This window comes from Zootermopsis nevadensis, unplaced genomic scaffold, assembly GCF_977971745.1.
Source record: "Zootermopsis nevadensis isolate Lab colony 2312 unplaced genomic scaffold, Znev_1.0 Znev_ptg000005l, whole genome shotgun sequence".
NCBI lineage: Eukaryota > Metazoa > Arthropoda > Insecta > Blattodea > Termopsidae > Zootermopsis > Zootermopsis nevadensis.
The window spans coordinates 56,997-71,754 of record NW_028259137.1 but is presented as its reverse complement, the minus strand read 5'-3'; the positions used below and the strand labels follow the sequence as shown (position 1 = coordinate 71,754).

At 40.0% G+C, this 14,758-nt stretch overlaps 1 protein-coding gene and 1 long non-coding RNA gene across 15 annotated transcripts in view; one reads left to right on the top strand and one right to left on the bottom strand.

The window, feature by feature from the left end:
* LOC147874745 (F-box/LRR-repeat protein 4-like) overlaps positions 1 to 4,288 on the top strand; it is a 22,549-nt gene extending 18,261 nt beyond the window's left edge. For all 14 annotated transcript variants that reach the window (XM_087343186.1, XM_087343187.1, XM_087343181.1 and 11 more), the window contains 4 exons: positions 34 to 1,366; positions 1,475 to 1,584; positions 1,777 to 1,920; positions 2,536 to 4,288. In XM_087343186.1, coding sequence (XP_087199312.1) covers positions 34 to 1,366; positions 1,475 to 1,584; positions 1,777 to 1,920; positions 2,536 to 2,727 — 1,779 coding nt within the window. In that variant the 3' untranslated portion in view covers positions 2,728 to 4,288. The remainder of the gene's footprint in view (positions 1 to 33; positions 1,367 to 1,474; positions 1,585 to 1,776; positions 1,921 to 2,535) is intronic.
* LOC147874744 (uncharacterized) lies at positions 2,327 to 14,758 on the bottom strand. Its single transcript, XR_015533704.1, has 2 exons — positions 14,641 to 14,758; positions 2,327 to 3,574 (listed from the first exon to the last, which is right to left on the bottom strand). It is a non-coding gene; the product is annotated as an uncharacterized LOC147874744 (long non-coding RNA).

Below are 14,758 nucleotides of genomic sequence, written 5' to 3'. Positions count from 1 at the left end.
CATTCTACTAAACAAATTTTTTTCATATTCCAGATTATAATATATATCCTGGAGTTTCTGCCTTTGTCAGACAGAATAAGTGCCTCGCAAGTGTGCCATTTGTGGCATAATGCATCAAAATACAACAAACTGCATAGGAATGAAGTAGTGGTATTTCAAGATGACCTCACTAGACCTCTACAAGTCTTCGAAAATAGTCTTGGAACATTTCTGCATTTTGTGTTCAAAAATGTAGAACTAGGAAGAAAATTAACCAAATTTTGGGATAGATTCTGTCCACAAATGCAGTCTCTTTCCATAGATACTTGTGATATATCAGAAAAGACCTTTATACATATTTTATCAAAGTGCTCACATTTAGAAACTCTCATTGTGAGGGCTTGTTGTGATCTTTTAAAGTCAGGAAGGGTTCTGGAGCAGAAATCGGATGTTATTCTGCTTAGTAACACTCTTGTCAAACTTAGGGAGCTAAGACTTGATTTCATTTCAGATTTGTCGGATGCCCTTTTCAATAGATTTATGGCAATTGCTTCCAATTTGGAAGATCTGTCATTGACAAGATGTCGGATCTGTTTCAATTTTGAGCTGTGTAAGAAATATTACCCTGGTGACATGTTAGAATCTGGCTACACAATGGCATCAGAAAGTGTTCTGACATTCGTTAATATATTAAAACACATTGAGTCAAAAGCAGGGAAGATTAGAAAGTTGAGTTTTGGTGTCACGGGCATTGATGATGCAGCATTGTCACAACTAGCAGAAGTACCAGAACTACATCTTGAAACACTTCATCTTCAGTGTTGCCTACAGCTGAACAATGAAGGCATACTCAGACTCACAGAATACCAACAGAGTCTCACTGAATTAGATCTAAGTCGTTGTCGTGGCATTGGTGATCCTTCTCTCATAGCTATCTGTTACAACCTAAAGAACCTTTTGACGCTCAATATAGAGGCCTGCCGTACCATAACAAACACAGGCATATCAGAACTGTGTCATCTCAAGAAATTAGTAAATTTAAACCTGTTACAATGTGATAAGGTATCAGGTGAGGGCATTGAGAGGGGACTTTGCTCCTCTGTAAATCTGCAGTTGCAACGACTTAATCTTAATGGACTCTTCTTAGATGAGAGAACTTTGTGTCTTATAGCAGAGAACCTTCCTAGGCTTATATATCTTGACCTTCGATGGTGTCCCAATGCAGTGACAGACATGTCTGTTCAGGCCATTTTCCAACACCAAGTGTTGCTTCGATTCCTCAAACTGACAATGTGTGACAAAGTAACAGATGCTGGACTCACAGGGATGGGGTTGAGAACAAGAGGAGAAGAAGTTGAAAATGGTTTCTCAATTATTAGATTGAAAGGTATGCTGAATATGTTTATATTTAAATACAGACGTTTGTTTGATCGTATAATTTAAGGATATCATTAGATAAACTGATTCATTGTAATCTATTTATTTTTCCCCTTAGGTTTGCAAGAACTAGATTTGTGTGGCTGCAAAAGAATCACAGATGTCAGCCTTAAGTATGCCTTTAGTTTTCTTGAACTTCGATGTTTAAATCTGAGTTTCTGCTGGCAGGTTAGTTTCATCAGGAAATGTAATATGTTTTGCTTCTGATTGGGTTTCTTGATATTTTACCTTTTCTTCTCAAACACAAAGTCCTTTGCTTTTGATAAAGTTGCACAGAAGTACAAGGGGCTTGTTAAAAATGATCATTTACAAAATTTTCAATGCTATTTTTTCTTTGTACATTTTACATTTTGATTTCAGGTAACAGATGCAGGCATCTCAGATCTGGCCGCAAAGAACCCAAGCATTGAAAAACTTGAAATTAACTTTTGTAACAGAATCACAGACAGTGGCATTATTGAACTTGTGACGCATTTGTCAAGACTGAAACATCTTGAATTGCGGGTATATGTCACTTTATATCAATTAAGTTAACTTGGCACATAACACATGCTGATAAAGTTAATAAGCGAGAACCCAGGATTGTATTTCTGTGGTTCCTCATGATTACTTCAGATTATCAAATTATTTTAATAAAACATGTTTTACAGATAAGTCCTTCAGATCTGAAACTAAACAAAGTATTTTCAATCATAATAAATAAGATAAATAAAACATTTTTAGAGTAGAATCTGTGATAGATCATAATGGGCTTAAAGTTTCACAGTGATACATTACAAATCTCCCCATAAAAGTATCTTCCAAATAAAAACCATATAAAAATAAAGTATTTAAAAATAATTACCATTTGGGGATATGGAAAATTTGCAGTGACAATGAATTCCAAATGAGGGAGTTTATCATAAAAGAATATGTTATTAATTGTTATTCTGTGAAATATTACAATTTTGCATTTCTAATCTGCTCAGTGATGGCGTTGTGTTTATCGTGGCCAGTACACAAGCAACTGTCATATGATATGTTTACAATTTTCTTCAAACTTCTCTGGATAATTGATACATAGCAGTGTGATTGTTATCTGTTGCAAGTGCTAAATAATGGGTACTATCTCCTCCACAGGGATGCTCCGAGCTGACACATGCAAGCCTTACAGCAATTGGACAGAGATGTAGCAATCTGAAGTTCCTGAATATAAACTGCTGCTGTGGCATGCCACAAGATAGGTCAGAATGTTTGAAATTATGCCTGCTGTATCTATACGGAGTTCACAGGCGGAACCGGCTTCGAAGAAATTTAATAAATCTAGTATAAAGGAATGAATCTAGTACCTCCACCAGGAAAGTTCTGCTCTTTGTTGTGACACTAGTAACTGCTTTTATTTAGTGAAAATGAAAATTTGGCAGCGAAATATAAATTTTTTTCTAGTGATATTTTGATGGCAAAGATAATGACCAATAGTGAGAACTTGCAGCTTAATGATTCATGATGAAAGTTTTTGATTTTACAACATTTACAAAACTTTGTTTGAGGTTAGATTAATGGTGTTGAAGTATGGACTGGAAACATCTGGTTCCGGACGCAGTCCGGTGATGGGCTCTTGTGAAAACAATAATGAATATTTGAGTTCTGTGAGAAACAGGGAATATATTATAAGGATGACAATAAGCTTTACAGTAAGGACTCTGTTTCACAGAGTTGGTCAGAAATGAGAAATAGGAAGGCATGTCAAAACGCTACATTGGGTCCAACCTGTCTTAAAACCCTGGATTTTTGGCTCAAGAATCCAGCACCTTATCCCTACATTTCCAGGTCACCCATTTTAAGAGTGTGAACTACTTGTATATCTATGTCAATGCCATTATATACCATTCTGGATAACATACAAACTAGTCTTATGTAAAGAATGTCAGATTGTGGTCTCTGATAGTCCCACCATCAAGCTCTAATGCATGGCTGATTTCTGGGAGCTCCATCTACACGCCTGTCTAATGTGTTTTACATTTCTCATACACCGGAGCTGTCAGTGAAAGCTTACATTGGACCGGTACACTGCAACGGAGAGGGTGGGTTAGGCGCTGAGAAGGCAGCGAAAGGCTTAAGAAATGTCACACACACATGTAGTTTCAGTTGCGGCCCGTCCATAAAAGCTGCAGCACGCCTATAATTTTTCGAATATTGAAAAAAATTATTGTTTTGTGTTTATGTAATTTGTAACACTATATCATTATTTTAATATTGCCCCTTACGTTGTCATTATCAACCAATCGGCTGAACGGACAGTGAGTCCACGGGTGAGGAGTACGAAGTAAAACGGAGCTATCATCCGGCTGTAAGGATTTCAGCGCGGCTAACCGTTCAAAATGGGTGCTCGGCGGGCGGTGGAGTGAGGGGCAGTTCACTGGTACAGCGCGTATCGGAGCTGCAGTCCCCGCAGCCGGCTTATAGTAAACACGCTTGCCCGGTACCACGTGTTTTAGACTGGTTTCGGTATCACAAACTGTTTCGTGGTTATTGTTAATGAGTGTTCAGTAATTCTGTGTGCTGACTATTTTGACGTAAATACGTCTATAAGGAAGGGTCATTCGGCAAAAATGTGTATACCAGTCCAGAACCCCTGTAACTGTTTGACTTGAAATTTGAACTGGCCAGAAGATCAATGGTGAAGGCCCCCCCCCCCCCCCCGCTAGCAAGCCATATGTGGAGGTTCCATCCCCAGCAAGGGATTTGGTATGCAGGTCAAAACACATGGCATTACTCGAGTGGACATAGTCGACAGCGGGCTTTCAGCCAGTAAACCAAACTTTTGTACCAGTTATTGAAATAGTGTATAAGATTTTCTTTAATTTCAAAAGTAAAATTATTCTGTTTCTTACATTTGTTGTCCCTGTATTTATTGATATACATAAAAATTACCACGTCAACCCTGAGGTGATCCTTGTTCCCCACTGACTCTAGTTCGGGATATACGAACGTAACTATCTCTTTCTGCAAGAACAGAGAAGGTAACAGTAGTGAGGAATTATAGTTATAGAAAAGTGGCGCCCAACGACGTGGGGCTACGACGATCGGCCACAACGCACTGTATCGGCGTCGAGATTGGACAGAAGAACACAGGCACAACACTGCAAGTATCACGGGAGCATCAAACGAGCCCCCGCCTTTCCGGAAATCTGCCGACTTCGAAGTGAGCAACGAGATTCAGGGATTCCAGCACCCGCGAGGAGACGTCGCCCGAGGAATCAGCCGCTGACCCTGGCAAGTCAATTTAAGGAGGTTTGGAGCGGGGAGGAAAGCCCACATATACGCTACGCGACAACCCTTCGGTCACTCCAAGCACAAACAAACCCCCTCCAGTGTGTGCTCCGTGAAGTCAACCCCAACAGCAGCAACATCATCTTCGGAACACCAGGTTGGCACAGAGTTTAGTTAATTAAAATGTATAACCAGAAGCAGCTGAGAAACAACCCAGTGGATGTAGCTCCCTCAACACAGAGCTTGAGATTGATATAGCATCACCTAGCATACATGGTCAACCATCTCCAGTTTATGACACCGAACCACAGACCGAAAAGGAAATCCTGGTAGGTGACAGACACGGGGAAGTTATCGCGATCAGACGGGGAGAGAGTGCAGCAGATGAGGGACAAGCCGTAAATGCCGGGGTAGCTTTACGGTCAGAAACCAACTTAATAACTAATGATTCCTTACAGAGAATTATGGATCTAATATTAGAAAGCAACGAGTCACTGAAACAAAGCTTGAAAGATGAGAATACTAAACTATCGGAAAGACTAACGAATAAATTTGAGGCAGAGAACAATAAACTGGCTAAAACTATCGAGAAAGTTAGAGAGGAAACTGCTAAACAAGCCGAATATTTCGAGGCGTCCCTACGAGAACTGTCGACCAGGTTAGAAAATAAGTTAGATGCGTCCATAACGGCTTTAAACAACAAGACAGAGGAGTTGGAGATTAAGACCAGGGACCTATCAAATGAGGTATTAAACATAGAAACGAATGTAAACAAAGAAATTGAAGCGGTGAGAGAGGACATCGCCCGTGTTAGGCAGGAAGTGTCGAGCGAAATTGTAGAATGGAGAAGGGAAGCTACGAACTCCGCGTCAGCAGGACAAATTTCGTGTCAGTCGCATTCCAACAATGAGCAGGCCCGTGGTGGCAGCCCCACCCCACATCTGCAACAGCCTGCCAGTGACCCGCTAGCTGTAAGGCATGCTTTGGTTGAAACTGAACATCTGTTGCATGCGAGTGCTGATGGGCGGTGCATGCAGAATGAAAGTATTCATGTAAGTGAGTCACCTAACTCAAACTTAAATCTCAGGGCAGATATCCAGAAATTAATCGCTGTAGAAATCCCGTTACCCACTTTTGTAGATGCTACGGCGCAAAATGCTTTGTTCCATGTGAAACAACTTGATGAATATTTCGAATTGAAAGCAATTCCTCCACAATTTCGCCTAACTATTGCTGTGAAGTCACTCACAAATGAATCAGCCAAGTCATGGATTCACGCGACCGCGGGAACGTTCCAAAATTATGAGAAATTTAAGAGTTCATTCATCAGACAATTTTGGAGTAACGAAAATCAGTCGGAAACTCGCTGCAGAATATACCAAGAGAAATTCAGTCGTCAGAGCGACAAGACTATGTCCGATCATTTTCTAAAATATGCTGTCTTAGCCAGGCACCTACAACCCCCAATGGAAGACCAGGAGCTCATTTCTGCATTAAAAGCTTATTACCCAATATCCGTGCAGAGAATTTGGTTAGCTAAGCAGCCTAAGGACGTTGAAGAGGTCGTCAGCTTCCTGAGGCAAATGGACGAGATAGAAGCGAAAGAGCAGGGTTACAGGACTGAACGAGAACCCCCTGGCAACTCGAACCCGCAGAATTATCGGAACAACAGGGCACAATATCGAGGCAATGAGAGAAACCAGGAGAGGCAGTATCAAGTCAGAGGAATGGAATTTGGTAGGGGAAACAACTATCAAAACCGCCCGACGCGTCGACAGCCGTATTTTGGAAATAGGCGAGACAACATTGCCACAGGTGGGCAGCACAGGGAGGAGGAGAGTCGGAATGACAGGCAGGGGAACCAGTTAAACCCTTACGCCCCCACTTTCAATCAGGAGAGGAAAGAGGAAGACAGCGATCTGCGGATTCCACGACCAAGCTCCAATCAGCATCAGGGGAATTAGATCAGGACGTGTCCGGAGGGCGTGGGTTCGTCCTAGATGGGTGCAATAGAGTAGAAAACGCCCCAAGGAATGAGTTAAAAGCCAAAAGGGTAGGAGTTTGCAATGACGAACTGGGTTTAGGAGACGAAGAAATTTTATTACAAGCGATAGATGGAGACAGATTAAACAATTGCCTCTACGTGAAAATTGTCATGGGAAGTGAAGAGGTGGACGCTTTATTAGATTCTGGATCGCAGATAAGTTTGGTCACTGAAGAAATCTACGAGAAATTAATATTGAAGCAACATCCAATTTTGACGTTGCCCGTTAAAGCCGCTATCCTGATTACAGCCCTCGGTAGCAAATCTAAGAGATTGAAGAAACAGGCAATGGTGAAATTTGAAATTGAAGGCGACAAATTCAACCAGGTTTTCCTCGTTGCTCCGCAATTAATGGTTCCTATGATACTAGGTGCGGATTTCTTGAATGAAAACAAAGTCGTACTAAATTTTGCAGAGAGAAGCCTCCAGGCAGAGAGAGACGGAGTTGTTGTTAGGTACAAATCTAACAAGGGCGCAGGACAAGATATTGCGCGATGTAACGGACGGGACCCAAAGGACGATGGTCACTACAACGAAGCATACGTTAACCACACGCTGGTACTAGACTCTGGTAGCCAAAGCCAACTACAGGTGGATCAACCCGCAGCCATTCGTGATTGTAACCATTCGCAGGAAGGGACTGAGATTGGTGAAGAGATAGAAGGAGAACCCCCAGGTGTACATGTAATTTGTAGTTGTTGCAACAGGGATTGCAGTTATGATTGCTCCGAAAGGAAGATTGAGATTAATGAATGCGGGCAAGTGGACCCAGCAAAGTTAGAATACGGGAGACGTATCGATATCGATAAGGGGGAGAGGCAATGCAATACGAATAATTCAAACACAAGAGCTGCACCGGCTGAACGCCGTAACATTTCCAGCGAGGGCATGTCCGGTATCATAGAGGCCCAGGGAAACTTGTCGCGTCTGCAGAAAGGACAACTGTCAAATGTATTAGTTAAGTACTTGAACCACTTCACATTTCTTGGTGAATTATGTAGACGACTTACTAATTTACTCGAAGAACTACTGAGATCATCTCGAGAATTTGGGTACTGTATTACCGAAATTAACTGAAGCGGGCTTCACTATCAATGTGACAAAATGCAAGTTCGGGCAGCCCGAAGTCAAATTCCTAGGTCACATAATAAACGAGCACGGCGTCGTACCAGACCCTGGAAGGATGACAGCGATGCTAAACTACACAAAAAGTGCCCTGAGGTTTAAGGGAAAAAAACATGGTTACATAACCCAAAATATGAGGGTTTGAGCTAAATAATAGTTCATGCATTTCTTTAAAACGCTCTATAATGGAAAGCTATGGTAAGAACGCAAGGAATGTTTGAAACAGAATGCAGATTAGAGAAAGCAATTAGGGGTATATAAAGTAGTCAGACTATAAAAAGTTTATCCAAGTGGCATATGTTTGCCTTGTATTTGATTTGTATTTGATATGTTTCTATGTTATAAGATGTCACATTTGAGTATATGTACCAATTGTTCTAGGGAATAATTATCACTACATATAATCTTGAACGGGATAGAGGTACTTAGTTTATAGTGTAAGTTTAGTCAGATATATATAAAAGTAGTGAGGTAGGAGATAAATTGAGAGGATCTGTGAGTTATAATCTGTCAGAAATACAGGAACAACGCATGTGGAGATAGGGACTCACATAGGTGTGGAGTAAATTACATGCGAATGATGAATGTAGTATTTACTTATAAGGTAACATAATGACCTTGCTTCACGTTGGGATGTTTAGAGCTTAGATAAGAAGTTCAGACGAATTTGAAATCAAAATTGTCCTTACTTCATTATCGGGGAGTTTATACCAGTCCAGAACCCCTGTAACTGTTTGACTTTAAATTTGAACTGGCCAGAAGATCAGGGGTGAAGCCCCCCCCCCCCCCCCCCCCTCGCTAGCAAGCCATATGTGGAGGTTTCCTCACCAGCAAGGGATCTGGTATGCAGGTCAAAACACATGGCATTACTCCAGTGGACATAGTCGACAGAGGGCTTTCAGCCAGTAAACCAAACTTTTGTACCAGTTATTGAAATAGTGTATAAGATTTTCTTTAATTTCAAAAGTAAAATTATTCGGTTTCTTACATTTGTTGTACCTGTATTTATTGATATATATAAAAATTACCACGTCAACCCTGAGATGATCCTTGTTCCCCACTGACTCTAGTTCGGGATATACGAACGTAACTATCTCTTTCTGCAAGAACAGAGATGGTAGAAGTAGTGAGGAAGGATAGTTATATGTGTTACGAAAAAGGGAAACGAAAAAGAGTAACTTCATTGTTATGTTACCTAGGAAACGTCATCTGCTTACTAGGCATTGTTGTTACCTATAAAACATTACATTACGTTTGAGGTCACAAAAGGTCAATGCCATTCGATGTCCACGACAAGATTACACGAAGGGTTTTCAAGATTCAAGCTTTCAAATTATTCAAGGTCTTTTCTGGATAATTTTTTCCTATCATTATTTCTGCCGAAGTGCGCATCTGACTTACGAATCTCATGTCAATTTAACGTCACGCATAATGTAAGGCCATGTCAACGTCATGACAAATCCAGCCAACGGTTTTCTGAAATGGATGCTTCAAAATTATCAAAGTAATCACAAAGTCATTTTTTCTCATGCCAAACTGAACATACCTTGTTTCCCATATCCATAACATTTACTTGTCAAGGACAGGTCACCGTAATGTCAAGGTCACGGCCAAATTAGAGTAAGGGTTTGCTGGATAGATATTTCTAAATTTTTCGTGGTCATATTTTGTTCATTTTTTCTCAGAACTGCTAGTATAAGACTAAAAATACTTATGTGTCATTCACAAATTGCCGTGCAGTGACCTGTTCATACAGAGTCCGGATCATAAAGAGACCGACTCCGGCAGTGACCGAAGCTCTCACAGACAGGATATGGCAGACACCGGTTCTGGCAGGCATCGGCGGCGGAGAATTAAAAAAATTAGAATTTTTGAAAATTTTGGAAAACCAAATAATGCTGGAAATTGTCACAGACAGGGTACGGCAGAGACCGGTTCTGGCAAAGGACCGGATGCGGAAAAACTTAAAAAAAGATTCCAATCTCTTCAAATGTTTCAAAAAATAAAAAATACTCTAAATTGTCCAAAAAGCCCACAAAACTAAAATATTTGGAAGAATGTCAACTTTAAAAAAATTTCAAAACTCTTACCATGGTCCTCCAGGTTGGGGGTTGGGCGTAAGGCTAAAAACTTTTCACCGTAAAAAAGGCACCGTTACGAAAAAATTAACAAAGACTCGGACCAGGAGGGACTCTTTGGCACGAACATGGATATTGAGAAAGGATATGAGATTTGGTACATGGAACATTAGGAGTCTCTATAAGGCTGGGGCGCTGAAATCAGTGAGTAGGGAATTAGAGAATTATAAGTTAGACTTAGTGGCAGTGCAGGAAGTGCGATGGGAGGGGGAGGGCACGATTCCAGGGGACAATTTTACATTTTTCTGTGGTAAGGGGAATGACAATCATCAGATAGGGACGGGTTTTTTGTTCATTGCAGAATTAGGGCAGCAGTGAAGAGAGTAGAATTTGTTAGTGACCGGTTGGCTTACGTAATTTTGGAAGGACGTTGGTGCGACGTCATTGTACTTAATGTTCATGCCCCAACTGAGAACAAAAGCGATGATATCAGAAATAGCTTTTATGAAGAATTGCAATCAGTATTTGATACATTTGGCAAGTATCACATGAAAATTCTGCTAGGAGATTTCAATGCAAAAATTGGGAGGGAGGATATCTTCAAACCCACAATAGGCAGCGAGAGTCTGCATGCACTTAGTAATGATAACGGCGTTAGAGCAACAAGCTTTGCTATGTCAAAAGATTCAGTTGTAAAAAGTACAAAATTTCCACACCGTGATGTTCATAAATACACTTGGACTTTTCCAGATGGGAGCACACACAATCAAATGGAACATGTTTTATTAGATAATAGAAGGCAGACAAATGTAATTGATGTGACGTCATTCGGAGGAGCAGATTGTGACACTGATCATTATCTGGTGGTAGCAAAAGTGAGGGAGCGGATTTCAGTAAGTAGACGAACTAAGAAATATTTCGACACAGAATTTGGAATAATATTTAAATTTTAGAGACAAATGAAGATAATAAAATTGTGAGTATCAACTGAGAGTGGGAAAATGTATGAAAGTGCATCAAAATTTCAGCCAAAGAGAAACTAGGATACTACAGGAGAAAGCAAAATAAACCGTGGTTTGATGAAGAATGTTCCAAATTAATAGATCGAAAGACGCAAACAAAATTTCAATGGTTGCAGGACCCCCCCCCCAAATGCGGATAATCTACATAACTTGAGACGTGAAGCTATTAGAACATTTAGGAATAAGAAAAGGGAATACCTGAAGGGCAAACTTGCTGAACTTGAGACAAATAATAAGGAAATAATATCAAGAGACCTATACAGAGGCATTAATAACTTTAAGAAATTATATCAACCCCAGAACAATTTGGTAAAGGATGATAGTGGCAATTTGCTTGCAGATCCAATACAAATTGTGAATAGGTGGAAACATTTCTTTAGCGAGCTCTTAAATGTTCATGAGACTGGTGATATTAGGACAGATTACATTCAGCTGAAATGTTAGTGACCGAACCTATCTCAGATTAAGTTGAACTAGTCATTAGGATATTGAAAAGTTATAAATTTCCAGGTATTAATCAGATTCTAGCAGAATTAATTAAATCTGGTGGCAAAGGGTTGCATATGAGGATCCATAAGCTTATTCAGTTAATTTGCGATAAGGAACACACAACAATGGAAGGAATTCATAATGATTCTTATTCATAAGAAGGGGGACAGGACTGAGTGTGGTGATTACCGAGGAATTTCTCTGCTATCAACCTCATACAAAATTCTATCACACATTCTTTTGGCAAGATTAACCCCATATGCGAATGAAATTATTGGGGATCATCAGTGTGGGTTCAGACGAAACAGATCAACGATTGATCAGATCTTTTGCATTCGTCAGATACTAGAGAAAAAATGGGAGTTCAGTGGGACCGTACATCAATTATTTATAGATTTCAAAAAAGCCTATGACTCTGTGAAGAGAGAAGTGCTATATAATATTCTTATTGAATTTTGTATACCACAGAAGCTAGTGAGTCTAATAAAAATGTACTTAAATGAAACCTGTAACAAAATTCGAGTAGGTAAATATGTCTGAGACATTTTCCACCACGAATGGTCTGAAACAAGGAGATGCTTTGTCTCCTTGCTCTTTAACTTTGGGCTGGAATACGCCATCAGGAAAGTCCAAGATAGGCAGGAGGGTTTGCAATTGAACGGGACACATCAGCTATTGGCATATGCTGATGATGTTAATTTATTGGGGGACGATATGAATACAATAAAGAGGAACGCAGAAGTTTTACTAGAGGCTAGTAGACAGGTGGGGTTAGAAGTAAATTCAGAAAAAAACTAAGTACATGGTAGTATCTCGTCGTCAGCAGACAGGCGAGCGAAATTATCTTAGGGTAGCTAATAAGTACTTTGAAAGGGTTACAAAGTTCAAATATCTGGGAACAACAATAACAAATCAAAATGATACTTGTGAGGAAGTTAGGAGGAGATTAAATTCCGGAAATGCTTGCTACTTCTCAGTTCAAAATATTTTGTCTTCCCGTCTGATTTCTAAGAACCTGAAAATTAAAGTATACAAAACAATATTTTTACCTGTTGATTTGTATGGGTGCGAAACATGGTCTTCACTCAGAGGGAGGAACACAAATTGCAGGTGTTTGAGATTAGGGCGTTGAGGAGGATATTTGGGCCTAGGAGAGAAGACGAAGGGGCATGGAGAAAACTGCATAATGGTGAGCTTAAAAATCTGTACTACTTCCGCAGTATTGTCAGGGTGATTAAGTCGAGAAGAATGTGATGGGCATGGCATGTAGCGCGCATAGATGGGACAAGAGGTGTGCACCGGGTATTGATTGGGAAGCCTGAGGGGAAGAGACCGCTGTGGAGACCTAGACGTAGATGGGAGGGTAATGTTAGCCGGGATCTGTGGGAGGTAGGAGTTGAAGGAGACTAGATTTTGTTGGCCCAGGACAGGGTCCGGTGGAAGGCTTTGTTTAATTCGATTATGAACCTTCGGGTTCGGTTAGCCATCTAATTAGTTAGTTAATTAAATTGAATGCCATAAATGATCTCCAACAGTGGATACGATTTAAATAAAAGCATTCGACACTCTGCAAATAGTAGCATGGAAAGTTTGATAATAGTCTTGGCTGCAGAAAATATTGTAATTAGCACCAATTAACATCTTGCTTTGAGTGGTAGAGAACTCAGCCTTTAAACTGGATTTTAGCCTTATAATTGCTATGAAACAAATGTAGCTTGTGAATAGGTGTGCCCCTTCTGTCTTTAGAGGTTCAAATTATGTGCGTGTGTATCAGAAGAGAGAATGTCAAAAGGGAATACTGCCATGTAGTGACCTGCTGTGCTGGTATCAAATACACAAATCTGAATCCTATTTATTCACCATGCTCCAAATCTAGCGTTCACAGAAAAAGTTAACCTTTTTTAGAATAAATTCTTCGAAAATTAATTGAATTTCGATACAACACATTTTATATAATGTGCCACTGTTGAACTGCAAATTCCTGTCTCTTACTAGACATTAACTCTTACACAAGATGCAGCCGTGTTTTGTGTAGCACAACTCCGTCCCAAGATGAGGTTCTGTCACTTTAAGGGCATAACAAATATTCATTGAGTATTTTTGTGCTGAATAAGGAAACAGTGGCTTGTTGAAATACAAATTCATTAATCTCAGTGAATAGTATTTATATATTAAACATATCTATTGCATGTCTGCAAGAAGTTGCATAATTGTGATCTTTAAGTTTGGATCTCCTACGCTATTCCTATCCATACAATTTTAACAACTAGAGCAGAGCGCTCCTTTCGGAGCTCCTCGGAGGGTTGGTCAAGTTTTTAAAACGCAACCAACCCCCCCCCCCCCCCGAATGTGGGATTGAAACGCAGCCAATCTATTTGTTGATAAACAAGTGACGCTTCCTAGGTAACCATTATTGTTTATTTGTTAATAAACAGATGACGTTTCCTAGGTAACCATCTTACACATTTTCATGACGGTTTTTGCGGAATGACCCTTCTGTATAGATGTATTTACGTCAAAACATAAAACCTTACAAAGACCACATTATCATACACTACTAACACCATACAAAATGTAAGAATTAAGTAGCCTTATACATGAGGTGATACGCCTCCAGTCATCATAAGAACGTTCTTTAGTGTAGGATACTTATCGGTTTCAAGTCGCACTATGGTCCGATTAAAATTAACGAAGTTGGGGTTCCCATTTCTCGCGTTTTCAGAACGTGAAACGCATAAATCTGGAACTTCGTTTATAAGCGTCAAGCGACTTCGTAGTTCGTCGGAGTGCGTCCCTAGCAGCTCATATATGCGTGTAGGCAGCAGACGTATTGATAATGCTTATTCGAAACACTCCGTGTATTTGAAGTACAACAAACTCGTGCCGCAGAAAACGGTCCAATGGCAAATCTACTTCAAAATGTTTAATATTTATGAGAGCACAAACAAAATCAGACAATCAGGCGTTGTCACTAACTTGACATAAATATAACCAGCCGCTATCCTCCCTTAAGGAGGAAGGTGGCTACAGAATTCCTCCGGTAGCCAACATTACAGAAGTAAAGTCCTCTAGATTCAACGAGATCTTACATATGGCGTTGTTGGTATGTGAATGTTTAATTACGCACCAACCCTCACGATACCATAGACAATTATACATAATAATGATAATAATAATAACAATTATAATATTATTAATAAAGAATATCCCTTACCTCAAACTTTGTTCAATTGTAAGATACCACAGCACAAAATTATCTAGTGTACGACGCACTTCCTTTACAAGCGATTCACAGCTCAGTTCTTTCCACAATAACAAAGCGGATTGTTGAC